Source organism: Echinococcus granulosus, assembly GCF_000524195.1.
Source record: "Echinococcus granulosus chromosome Unknown EG_S00012, whole genome shotgun sequence".
In the NCBI taxonomy this organism is placed as follows: domain Eukaryota; kingdom Metazoa; phylum Platyhelminthes; class Cestoda; order Cyclophyllidea; family Taeniidae; genus Echinococcus; species Echinococcus granulosus.
The window spans coordinates 1,111,012-1,123,443 of NW_020170392.1; the positions used below are offsets into that span (position 1 = coordinate 1,111,012).

At 40.1% G+C, this 12,432-nt stretch overlaps 4 protein-coding genes across 4 annotated transcripts in view; 1 reads left to right on the plus strand and 3 right to left on the minus strand. All coding sequences in view use genetic code 11, as the record gives it.

Moving 5' to 3' along the window:
• Positions 1-690, minus strand: part of EGR_02673 (hypothetical protein) — a gene marked incomplete at both ends in the record, with an annotated part of 4,501 nt that extends 3,811 nt beyond the window's left edge. Inside the window, one exon of the mRNA XM_024491922.1 lies at positions 507-690. Within this exon, the coding sequence (XP_024353737.1) occupies positions 507-690 (184 nt within the window). The remainder of the gene's footprint in view (positions 1-506) is intronic.
• Positions 691-6,220: 5,530 nt separating this feature from the next.
• Positions 6,221-6,601, minus strand: EGR_02674 (hypothetical protein; the record flags this gene model as incomplete). The annotated part of the gene is made up of 3 exons (XM_024491923.1): positions 6,221-6,374; positions 6,411-6,513; positions 6,550-6,601. The coding sequence occupies 3 exons, from the start codon at positions 6,599-6,601 to the stop codon at positions 6,221-6,223; spliced, it is 309 nt and encodes a 102-aa protein (XP_024353738.1).
• A 194-nt stretch (positions 6,602-6,795) lies between these two features.
• EGR_02675 (hypothetical protein) lies at positions 6,796-10,087 on the plus strand (the record flags this gene model as incomplete). Its single annotated transcript, XM_024491924.1, has 5 exons — positions 6,796-6,907; positions 7,106-7,183; positions 8,537-8,649; positions 9,812-9,862; positions 10,022-10,087. 5 exons carry the CDS (start codon positions 6,796-6,798, stop codon positions 10,085-10,087), a joined length of 420 nt encoding a protein of 139 aa, XP_024353739.1.
• A 1,986-nt stretch (positions 10,088-12,073) lies between these two features.
• The window catches only part of EGR_02676 (hypothetical protein), a gene marked incomplete at both ends in the record, with an annotated part of 1,118 nt that continues 759 nt past the window's right edge, over positions 12,074-12,432 (minus strand). Inside the window, one exon of the mRNA XM_024491925.1 lies at positions 12,074-12,252. Within this exon, the coding sequence (XP_024353740.1) occupies positions 12,074-12,252 (179 nt within the window). The remainder of the gene's footprint in view (positions 12,253-12,432) is intronic.

Consider the following 12,432-nt stretch of genomic DNA (forward strand, 5'->3'; position numbering starts at 1 on the left):
CGTCTTGGGCCTATCTTCAAACGATCCAATATGTCACCATTCAGAACACTTCTCTAGTGCAGGAATTTCTACTCTGCAGCACAAAATAAGAGTGGTGTCTTTAGTTTTTGATAGTAGAACTTAATTGCAAATGATGTGGAGAGGTAGATAACTAGTAACTAGATCTACAATGCCTTTCAGGAAAGAAAATGCCATTCGGGAGCTTTTGTAAAGTCACTTAATCAAGAGGAATGGGCTATGGGATGGTCCTACCCGGCGAGTAGAAGGGTCGATGATACGGGTTTGTGCACAAAATCATGCAGGCGGTGTTAGTAAAGCCCATTACACTAATAGGCCTTCGATACCAAACAAACTCTTTCGCTTTTTTTGTGAATACTCAAATTTCTCCAACAGTGGCATACATTTCTCCATCACGGAGGCGATATGACATTAAACCGAAGGCCGAACTATACAAATTGAAAATTTTTTTACTACTTAAACCTAGATAAGTTGAGTTGATGGCGTACAGTAATTCTCAAGCTTATTTTCACATTTTCTGTTGCTAATGTTTCTGTCTTCTTTCGAAACACCGTTTTGTTGCATTCTAAAGTGGTCGTTTTTTATCCCACTCCCATATTCATTCCTAATTTTGATTCGCAAACAAAAAATAAGCCTCCATCCTTCGCATACTTGCATATTCGGAGTGGCCATCCACCTGTTGTTTATATTGCACGCTGTAAATTTACCAATGACTATGGAATACGGCGCCCTTTAAAAGGCCAATTGCATTAAAGAAGAACTGATTAGGAAGATGGTCCTACAAGCTGACTAAACTACCTACTGACCATAATTGCTAAGTCAATCGTTTTCCTGATATGAAGAAGAGAAATATCATGCTCTTAAACTCGGATGCAAATTATTGCTTCTAGGGCCATATGTTAAGCATTTCTAGAAGTTTAGATTCTACTCGTTAAGGTCTACCTCATTCCACGAGTGATCATTTTGCAGATTTTAATATTAAAGGCATGCTAAAAGCAAAGTTGTTACAGCAACTCCTCTGAATTGAGCCTTCAAAGACTCAGTCATTTGTAGTTGAGGCCCTTCTTCAGCAGGACTCGGGTTCCGTAACCGTTCATGATTTTAGGATTGCTGATGATTTGGGTCGGTCGCCAGTGTAGCTCCAGGATTCGTCACCGAAGACACAACAAGGCATAGTGGAAGAGGAGGGAGATTTGTCATTCGTGCACAGAGCGAACGAGAAGCCATGGGCACAGACAGGAGGCCATACTGCCAAGACAACAACTAAGCCGGCCCAAAGTGATGAGCAGGCCTATTTAAATATATTTTAAAACGAATGTTGGTATAGCTTTAGCTAGTAACTGGTCAACAAAATTGCACGAGTTCTAAGTTAGCAAGTTTATGGACGAGACTGGTAGACCAAAAGTTTGACTTTTACAATTTGAGTGTTTTCAGATGCTACAAAGTATTCACATATATTCTTATGGTTCGCCTTCTTTTCTTTTGAAAGGTATTGTTTACCTCATTGAGTTTTGAGTTATTTAATGCCACTACCAAATTCATCTCGTTATTCACCTTCATACGTCAAATGCGTCAAACCGTAATACATCAAATTTATGGTTTTAAGCTACTGACCAGACCTTTTTCCGGATTTTACTGCAGCCTTTATTTGCACGGAACTCGTCTAATCTTCACGAACTTCTTCATATATATCGTGAGTACTGACAATGTGTAGATTCCCGGCACCAGATAAATGAATTCAGTGCTGAAATTATTCCGTTTAAACTTCACCGTGACGATGCAGTTGATAAATTGAGGATTTTGCATCAACACTCATTGATGATTAAGAGAAAGCATTCTATTAGAGACTGTGGAAGCCGTCAAGGAGGGTAAATAGGAACTCACGTACCATTGTTTTTAATTTCTATAGCAAACAGAATGACTATTGCAGACTAATGATTTTAAACCGAACGTTGCAAAGAAAACTTTAACATTGACCTATTAAACAAATGCAGTGGTCGGATGCAACGGATAATGGTTCACTTGACTCTGGAAAACTGAAAGGATACCTGGGAGAACTTGATGAATCATTGGTGTATTGAGTGGATCGGATCCGGTAGTTTCATATGGCTATTGGTTCTTTGTGGTGGCAGCATTTGATTGCTGCTAACAAAAGGGTTTTTAGAGTCCTAAATTTTGAAAATTTGTGGTTAAAGAAAGGTCCTTTTTTATCGCTCCAGATACATCTCCGGATTTACAATGAGCCAAAAAAATGTCTTTTTCTTTGGTCAAAACGTTTTCAAAAATTCGTTCAGTTATGAGCACTTTGGTCGCTCAGGCAACCTCATCACTAGATCTTTTCCATCTTACTGAAATCGATTGTTGCATTACCAAAAAGAGACAATCCACTTTCTTCCTACATGCATCAATTCAAAGCTATTTGCTCAACCCCTTTTACAATATTTCTACTAAAAATGTCTCGCTAGCGGATTTCCAAAGAGTGTATTGTAATACTTGGCTTATTGGATCAACCCTCTGTTTCGGTTTTGTAGGCACTTAAGGCCCCGCCTTTTCACCTCTGCTGGGCGGCTCGGCTTTCTTCTGCACTTCACCAATACACATTCTGTCCGGGTATTACGCTTACCTTCGTCTCTAATAATGGTTCGAGGCGAGACATTTGTGGTGATGGAGAGCGAATGCGATCCAAAAAAACATCTGCCCTGATTTGTATTGCTGAACCCATATGCTACGGGTGGGAGGATCTGTGATGACCCTTAACACAGGGGCTGAAGATGACGCCTACCCTCGGCAAGTACCCCAGTTTCGTGTTCTGCAGAAATGCTACTGACAACCGAAGCGAAGCTAGCCGTAATTACCTGGAAAAGTTCGTAAGGGAGCTGACTACAGTACCTGCGTGAAGGTCCTACCTAGGCGAATGCGCAGTACCTTATTCACCTCTCCCCACGAGACTATTTCAAGCCCCGTCCTTCATCAAAGGACTTTCCTTTAAGGTCAGTATTCATTTGACCAGCGATGGACATACATGATAGCCGCTATATTTCCCTTCCCCAATAAAGTTTGCCGAACAAGAGGATACTTCTCATCCGGTAGAACTGCCAAGAGGGATTAGTGACGTCGTCAGATATCTTCTTTATCGCACGCGAATTCGATGACTGACACGATTGGCTTGTGAATATTTTTTTACAGCATCGACTATGTTGTGATAGCCGGGGCGGGAAGATGATCAAAAGGAACGCCAAACGACGCTTAAAACAGGGTGTTTAACATATCGTTTTGGTTTTGCGGTCACTTAAGGCTCCGGATTGTACTTCCACTGGTCGGCATGGCCTCCAGACCATGCCAATAGACCTCAGTCCTTCTCTACGGTAGCAATACATATTCTGCTCTAGTTACTTCTTTAATTTCTTTTTCAGAAAAGTCTCAAAGTGCTACACCAATTCTCCTACAGCGGTTTTGTATAGCTCTGACCGTGTCTCTTAAATAGTCAACATTTTACTAAAATTTATTTATTTCTCAGAACAGTGGTTTAATTTTCTCTCTGTTTAGTAAAATTTCGATTTTCAGTTTTAATAAATTCTAAGTTGATGTTTTATTACAGGTTTTAAGAGCTCATTATCCTTGAAACCGTGAGGTCCAGAGCTGAATTGGGGCTGCAAGGTCAACCTCCACGTTATGGAACATGAGATCACCGGAATTTTTTGCGGATGACTTCATACAAAGGAGTTTGTACTAGGGTGCAGTCTTTTTTTACAACAGCAATCGCCCCTTCTAACAGGCTTCAAAGCAGAGAAAAGGATAAAGGTGCCATATTCAGCTTTTCCATGATCCAAAGCATGGCCATTTCCGCCATCGAATGGTTTGATTGTTGTTGCCTCTTCATGAGTCGGTGGTGGGTGAGCTATCTCGATCTTGGCCCACTAAAGCTATGCCAGGGATAGTTTTAAAAATAAAGATAAGTTATATTTGTGAATTCGAGGTTCACAAATTTTGCGTCAGAAAGGCATTTTGAGTCCCATTTTTACTTCGAAGATAATTTCGCGCTGAACTGGTCAAATAAAAGAAGATACCAAAAAAACTGTTTATTCTATTTATTTTCTTCACCAAAGTACCTTTCTCTAGTTGTAAATACTCTTCAAAACTGTGTAAACACATGTTAAGAGAATTTGCAGTCGTTTGTGGTAAATTGACGTGCTCTCCAAGGGACAGATAATAATACTGCATTAACCTAGTAATTACTGGTTTAATTGAGCGCAATTTACCTCCAAAAATTATAACAAACCACCTCTGTGCGAAAGAGTCAAAAAGTCCAAGAGTTTTTTTTAAGCTGCGCACTTGACATTTTCCACTTTTGCACTTTTAACATCTGCCAACAGTCCTCGGGCCAAAATGAGACTACTCGTTCATATGACCTCAAGGGCAGGCCACTTTGTGGTTTGCCATGCATCTAGAAGTCATGCATGCATTTGAGTCTCTTGGAGTACAAAAAATTCATGGGGACACCGCCAACTACTGCGAGTCGAATTATGCTAGATCAAATTTTTCCAACGTGTGCTAACACGGGTCGCTTAGGGCTCAGCCAGGTGGCCCGGCCTCCTGGCAATGCCAGTAGCCTCCACGTTATAATACATGTATTTATAGCAGTAGGAAACTCGGAGACGATACTGTCTTTCGTTCCTTAAGTTACAAAAATTCCTTCCAATCGTTTCAACAAAGCGACAATTTTAAAAGCCCCACAAAAATTGGTGAATATTTTGCTTTATTATGAATGTGAACCCAGTAGTTTTGCATTACTCATTCGACAGTTCTCTCCGTCGTTATCTAGTCCGTCCCAGTACAAGACATGCGTGTGCAGCTCGCCAGTGTGCCGTCTTCGGTGGCATCGTGGCATCGATTTGCCGTCTTGTCATGTGATGTCAAGTGGTGTTTTGGTTAAAATAGCAGACCAGTTCTTACAACTTAGCATAAAAAACATGCAGTTTTGGATCGGAAGATTTGTTTTCTTAAAAGTTTTACTCCTAGGCAGAAATACCTACACCCTGGTTAATGGCACAATGCAAGAATTGTTGACACAGCCGGAGAGGAAACGAAAGTAACGTTTGAGTGTAATGAAGTTGAACTTCAGTGAAATTTCTAAAAGAAACAATTGTTATTCAAGCTTGCTATGACCCAATAAGAGTATTTCCTTAATTTTTTCCTTATTTTAACTAAATGGGTGCTTTATACCTCAAATACACCCCTGGTTTCTATCCGGATGGTGAGCTAAAGTGATGGAATATTAAGTTGGCTGTGTTTAAAAGATCCAACAAATCAGATAATTTTAGTCAAGAAAACTACTGCTTGCGATAAGTCAAAACATTTGCAGGAGGATTTTTACGGTCTAATAATCGAGGACCAGTGGGCAATTTAACCAAAAGGTTGGCTCATGCTTTGGCAAATATACGCATCTAACACGAGAAAAATATTCCCATAGTAAGGAAAGGCGGTAGGTTGGAACTGATTTTATAATGTGTATTGTTCTAGTCCTTTCCAAAAATTTTAGCAGATTAAGCACTTTAAGAGTATTAGATCTGCATTTCGCAATTTCACAAAGCCTCTCTTGCGTTGGTAGACGATGGCCTTAGCCGAAAGATCCCCCTTGGAGCCACAGATACATGAAGACATAATTAGCTAGCGCACAAACCTACAGATATCGGGACTACACACTTTTACCGCATCAATCCATTTCCTCTTGCAGAGGGGTGGCCAGAAATACCAAGGAGAACCAAACGAGACGCAATTTGGGACTGGACGGCTCGGCTTCATCGACTTCCAAGTGCCATCTCATCCATAAATACTAACCTATCCTACCTAATTAATCAAATGTCTTGCATCCTCGTAACAAAGCCACGTTTGGGCGAACATCCCCCACCCGCATTCGAACTCGATGAGGTAATTTGATAGCTGCATAACTCAGCTGCAACAAGCAAATAGGTACAGCCACTTCCCAATCCCATTCGCCCATGCTCATACAGTATGCACACCTCGGAGACTGTAAGTAAAATGTAGCTCCAGACCATGATACATGGTGAAAAATACGATAGATTATAAGTACCCCCTCCCCCTGATCCTCCTTCCATTAACAGTTACAGAAGAGTGTTTAAAAGGCCACATGTTCGTTGGCAAATCAGTTAGTATTGACGAGAGAAACACGTTGTTAACGGACTTAATCATTACGAGGTTGGTGAATGATCGGCTGGGCAGGTTTTGATGCCTTGCAAATACGCGGAAGTGGTTTCTGTTGGCTGTAAACGACGCTCTGATCATGGAATCCCAACTCCTCCCGAGTTTCAAAATCGTGCTTTGGTGGAACTATTATTCTGAAAAGAGTCAATTACTGGAAATGAAGAAGCTACTCTGAGTTGTATTCGTGGGCTTGTTTCAAGTACTCCGACCTTGACAGCTGTTTCTCAACAGTATCTCTATGTTTTTGAGCAATGCGCATGTTACCCACCTTGGCTTCAAGAAAACTGTTTCAGAATATTTTTGACATACTTGCTGGAGGATTTGATATGGCCAAACCCGCACCAGTCTCCTGATCAGCCATGCTGAAGCAAAGACAATTTCAAAATACGATGAGGTAGGAACGTGTGTTCAATTGGTCTTTTACAACAAATTTTGTGAAATGTTTGTTAAGAAAGTTGGCGAAGATTTGCCCCTAACTTTTTAAATTGTCTGGTAAATCATGTAAATTTTACTTATATTGAATAAGTTTATTAGTGATACAGTAGCGTGGTAAAAATGAACACACGAGTCTTTGACATTTTAATTCTCCGTGAATCAACATTCAAACGTTCAAAAGGTAAAAAATTAATTTTTTTAAATTTTACTGAGTTTAGAGGCAATATATCGGGTTATATGATGGATGCCTTTGGTTTATATAGTTTTCTTTAAGTACCCAGTTTTTCCCTATTGGCATTCCAGTAACTAAAAAATAAAGCTGAATTACTCAGACAACAAGTATTTTGGATGTTTTATCGCATATCTAACATAAATAAATTTTGGTCAGCTTCCGGCAATCACATTGCTCTTTGAATTACCATTTGTGCAGGTGAAAATATCTCACAATCATTTACCCATTCATCTACTTTTCACTTATGTTTCTCACCTAATTACGCCTTCAAATCTTGTTATTTCGTCCTTTAAATCCGTTGCAGTCTCTGATGTTCTGGTTTTATTAAGTTCATGATATCTTCACTAAAACTTTACCGAAATAAGTTAATCTTTTGGAGCACGAATATTGCCCTCGTACTTGCCCTTTGTATTACTTGCTAAAATTGGAATTACATATCCAGATCGAATTACAGAGTAATTATTCCAAACCCGCATTATGTATCGTTTGAAACGAGCGCCATGAGGCTATGCGTACCCATTTCAATGTACTTTTGGCTCTACTCGTCGGCCTCTGTTTGTAGTGCGAACTTTCCTCTCCCCCTCCCCCCCCACTCTCCTATCTTTGTTACACTTGTGACAATGCTGCCATTGGCAGGACATAATGTGCACACCTCTGACTGAATGCTAACTGTTATTAGTGGTTTCACAAGTATGAATGAAATCAAAATTTTGACCATTTGTTTTTGCTTAAGCATGCTTAAAATCTAACTAACCTTTCAACCTTAATGAGTTGGTGATTTACATGCCGATATCCCATAAGGGAAGCAGTTAGGTCTAATAAGTTATGTCTATTGTTCGCTCTAAGTCATCTCCTTTCCTCAAATTATTCTCATGAGTAAGCAGCGTGCGGTATAATGAATGCCAAATTCACAATTATTCCTCCTTCGGTGGTAGGGCAGAAACGGAAAGGGAATGTGTGATATAACAATTTTATGCCTGAGCTCCTTTAGTGTGCCTCTCCCGGTGTGAGAAGTGTTGGATTTTAAGAACACGCAGCTGTATGGCAACAACTAGGTCGACAAGTAGATAAAGATCTGCAATTTGCCACTTTCGGTTTGAATAGATTGTATTTCTGTTGTCTGTCCAATGTCTTTAAGCGATTAACACTAGGATCCAGTCCTACCTCATGGCCTCGCCTCGTGTTAGTCGAATCCTGGGGAAACAGTTGAGTTGGGAAACAGTGGATTATGAGTTAAGTTGTGCTAGTTAAATTGCACTGACAAGCAGATTACTATGAACCCTTGATATTTTAGAAGTAAAAGGGAAACATTGGAGTGGTGAGGGGAAAATAGGATTTCCTACTGATTCGCATTTTCCACTTTTTTGGACTCTAGTGTGAGTGACATGGAGGTTCAGTGTTGTCAAGTGTTTACATGAATATAGGAAAGAATCCGGATGTACACTGAAGTTTTTTTTGCCTAAAAAGGGCAAAGTTCAGGGTGATGGATAATGCTTCCGCCACAAATTAGCCTACCATCGAAAAACTGAGTTCCAGTAGGAACCAGCCGTGTCATCACCATAATTGCATCGTCAATGTTGTAGACAAAAACTGCCACAGGTTACTTGTTTAATCACTTATAACGCGAAGTTTTTTGGTATACATCTTCAACGCCTTTTAACGAAATGCGAGGACTGTTTTGGGAATTATTTATTAATGAATATTTAAATAAAATTTCATGGTACTTTCTAACTACAATTCCTGTAAATGCATTCATCTGCCACCATTTTTAAAATGTGACCAAGTGATTATGGGCTCATGTGCGGCACCCTAGGACTTTCCTGAAGACCAAAAGAGGCATAATACTTGGGCAGAATATGTATTGTCGGCCTACAGAAGGGTTAGGTGCCACTGCCACGGTCCGAAGGCCATTCCGCTTAGCGGAAGTGCCAAGGCGGAACCTTCAGCGCCTGTAAAACCAAAACGAGGAATTAAACAAATAATCAAAGTATTCCACATCTTTACGTTCCATTGCATTGGAAAAAGATTTTAACGTTTATATAAACATTAAAATCAATCCGCATCTTTGTGGATGTATTCCTTAGTAAAATAAAGTCGTGTTTCCCAAAATTATTCCTGAATCGCTCCCAGAACAGAGAACTAATTGCCAAAATTGTGCCACTTTATAGTCTCCTCCATAGCCTTAGAATGAGCAGACGAGTTGGATTAGGACAAGATTTATTGGGTAACGGTGAATGAAGGAGTACAAGAGGTATCGCGGTTAAGCGTGTTCAAGGTACGTTTCCTCCTCCCCGCCTCTAGCCTATATGATGCGTTCAAACAAGCATGTATGATAGTTAAACCTGTAATTCACGTGAATCATATGTCTGCCTAAACTAAAAACTGGTTAAAATAAAGTCATTAATAACAAAAGTGTGGCCATAAAATGTAGACATAAGCTATATTAAGGAAGTTTACCTTCCTAAACACCAGTTGTAACTGTTCTGATAAGTGGAGCCAGTTACGCAAGCAAAGCATCAACCAATTTGATCTCTCGAGGACAATTCCCCCGTGAGGTATGACGCAAAGGCACCTTGGGGGCTGTGACATTGGCGTGACCAAACTTTGACAAACTGTAAAATTCACGGTGAGCTTGAAGGATGTCACCTCTTCTTGCCCCTATCGATCCATCGGACAACATTAATTGAGATGGTGGCAAGCGTTGCCCAAATATTTGTCGATTGAACTGTCAATCCGCATCATCTGCATTCCAATCACAAGGTGTCGCTGTGCTGACTTCGGGAAATCCCCACGAGAGGTAGTTGTGAATGACGTTGATGGTGTAATCAGATGCCGTGCCGTGCATGGCACCTTTTCTCTCACTTATCTAAGTGCAACCAAGTTAATTGTAAACAGTTTATTTAGGAACTGGTTAAATACGCTAGAGACATTTCACCAACATTTTTGTTTCATATTGTAAATAGGGAGGTTGAACGATGACTGCACTAATCTTGAAGCAATGACTGGGTTTTTAATCAAGAGCATATCACCAGGAAAGAGGGGAAATTTGCCACCTTCGTGTTGTGAAGTGGAAGGCCTTGGTGAATTTGTACCTCTTTGATTCTCTTTGTAAAGTTTGAATTATTAAAGAAACTCAATATTTTGATTACAAAAAGTACTGACCAATGTCAAATGCTCTGATGGACTACGATAGGGCTCAAATTTATTATTCGGCTTGGCGTATCGCTGTACAGCCCGATGGAGTGGTTTATTGAATAGGATTTTTCTTAAGCAGAGAGCATGTTGATAACTTGAAAATTACTAAATTCGGAGTGTGAAACTCCAATACCTTTACTCGCTCTGTTCTCAGTGGAATGGCGCAATCTGCATTTTACTGCTTTCATGGATAATTACAAAAGGCGCATTGTTGAAACCGTACCACAGCAGACCACTTGAGTTTTCAAACACTTCGCTTTTGCAATCAACGAGGCCATTGCGACAGGATAAGCATACCAAAGGCTCCACACTTTTCGCATCTGGGTAATTAGGTTGTTTTAAAAGCTATGCTAAGGGTGTGTCGATAGAGCAACATATAAGTGGTCTAAAGGGGTGACAGAAGCAATGAGAAAAGGTAGAATTTTCACCAAGGCACGGGTTTGATTGTACACTGGCATGCATCAATAAGAACCTGGCAGTGTGGCAATGTTTGGTGACATTCAGAAGTGAAGAGGCATCGCATCGCGAGTTATTTTTTGCTGTTTGAATCAGCTTGCTTCTCTAAACTGCTTTTTTTCACTAATCAGTTGTAAAAAGCAATCTGTGGCAATTAGGACCGGCTTATGCGATTTCTTTTGCGAAGAAAGTCCAACGAATGGTGGAGTCTATTGGTGCTGCAAAATGAGGAGGAATTTCAACGCTCCTTCTCTGCCATTTTTCATCTTTAAGGAGGCAAAGGGTCTTGTGCATTTGTTAGAGTTAAAAGGTAGACAAATGATTCAAGCACCCAAATTTTGCGTCCGAGATTTTCATTGGCGATGCATATTTGCAGAACAGGTCTATACCTGTCAAAAGTGGGTGGTTCTAAGAAAGCAGTACCGCAAGCAAAACCCCGCGAATTGAAGGAAGACATTTTCTGTGGACTAGGAAAGAAGCCACTCAGGGGTTGGCAGGACACGCAACGGTGAATGGAGAGAGATAATAGCGTAGGCATTTAAGACTCTGCATTACCCTATAAAATGTACATCCAAGGCATTGTTCTTATGCACTGCGTTTATGCATTTGGCAAAACCAATCATCAACGTCAAAATAAAATGCTTTAATCTCAGGAGGAATCAGTAAAACAACTAATAAACCCTTGAGAAGTGTTTTGAAGTACCCTTTTGAGTTTACTAGTTTAACACGTGTGTTGGTAGTCTGCGGTCGCCCTTTTTAAGCCATATTTGGGCACGAGTTGATAAAATATTAATACCCAGGCGCAGGGAGAGTTTACGACCAACCTGTCATTGTAGGAAATGCAAACTAAAATAGACTTTGGATATCTCGATCCCTACAAATTGTACGTAGTTCAAAAGGGTGGCCAAAAATGAAGTAAACACTCGGCGCAACTTTTCTGCTGATGAGCTGCAGCATCCAACGTCAGCCCTGTTAGAATGTTTTATCAAGCCAAGCCGCCCAGAGGGAGGTGCGGTCGGTGGAGACTATGAAACTCAAGCTCAGACAGTTCATCAAAATACATGTAAGTTGATGAACGAAGGTTATTTGTCAGTGTTTTATCACCTGACAAGCAAACCGTCAGTACTTTGATTAACTAATAGACAACCGAGTTAGCTACATTTTTAAAACAAAGAAAACAATGGAGATGATTTTTTCGAATGAGTGGTAATTTTAGCATTCATAAATGGGGAAAAAGGAATAGGTGTAAAATTATCGCAGTCGTTTACAACTGTGTCACATGCAGAAGGGCTAAAGTTAGAAGCATAAAGTGTGTGGACCAAAAGAACTTATTAGCTACCACTCTCAAGCAATTGCGGCACAAACAACAAGGAGGTGGGTCCAGTTCTTCAGATGGTGAATATGCAGCTGCTTCAATAAAATCCACCTTAAATGGGCATCAAATTGAGATTAATAGGATACAGTCAATCATGGATTTGGAAAAAAAAGTTATTCAGAGGATGTTAAGAACAACTGCTAAAAATAACCGATTTGAGATTTTATACCGATTCCGAGGAATTTTTCGCCAACATTAATAAATGAAAATTCTGAATAATGCCTGCACAAGCACTGAATGCTCAGGAATGATGTTGACTTTAGGCGAGATTCCAAATCAGTTGATGTCAAAAATAACAAAAATTCATTTCCTCCATCATCTACTACAAAAATTACTTATCTATGGGCAGCAGAAAACGGATGAGAAGGTCTAATAACCTTACAATAAAGTAATGTGACGATGTAAATAAGCGACCAAATATGGGACCACCAGAGCCACCAAGGTTCCGACATTTAATGGACCATAAAGACAAAATCATGCCTTAAATCGTTCAGAAGTA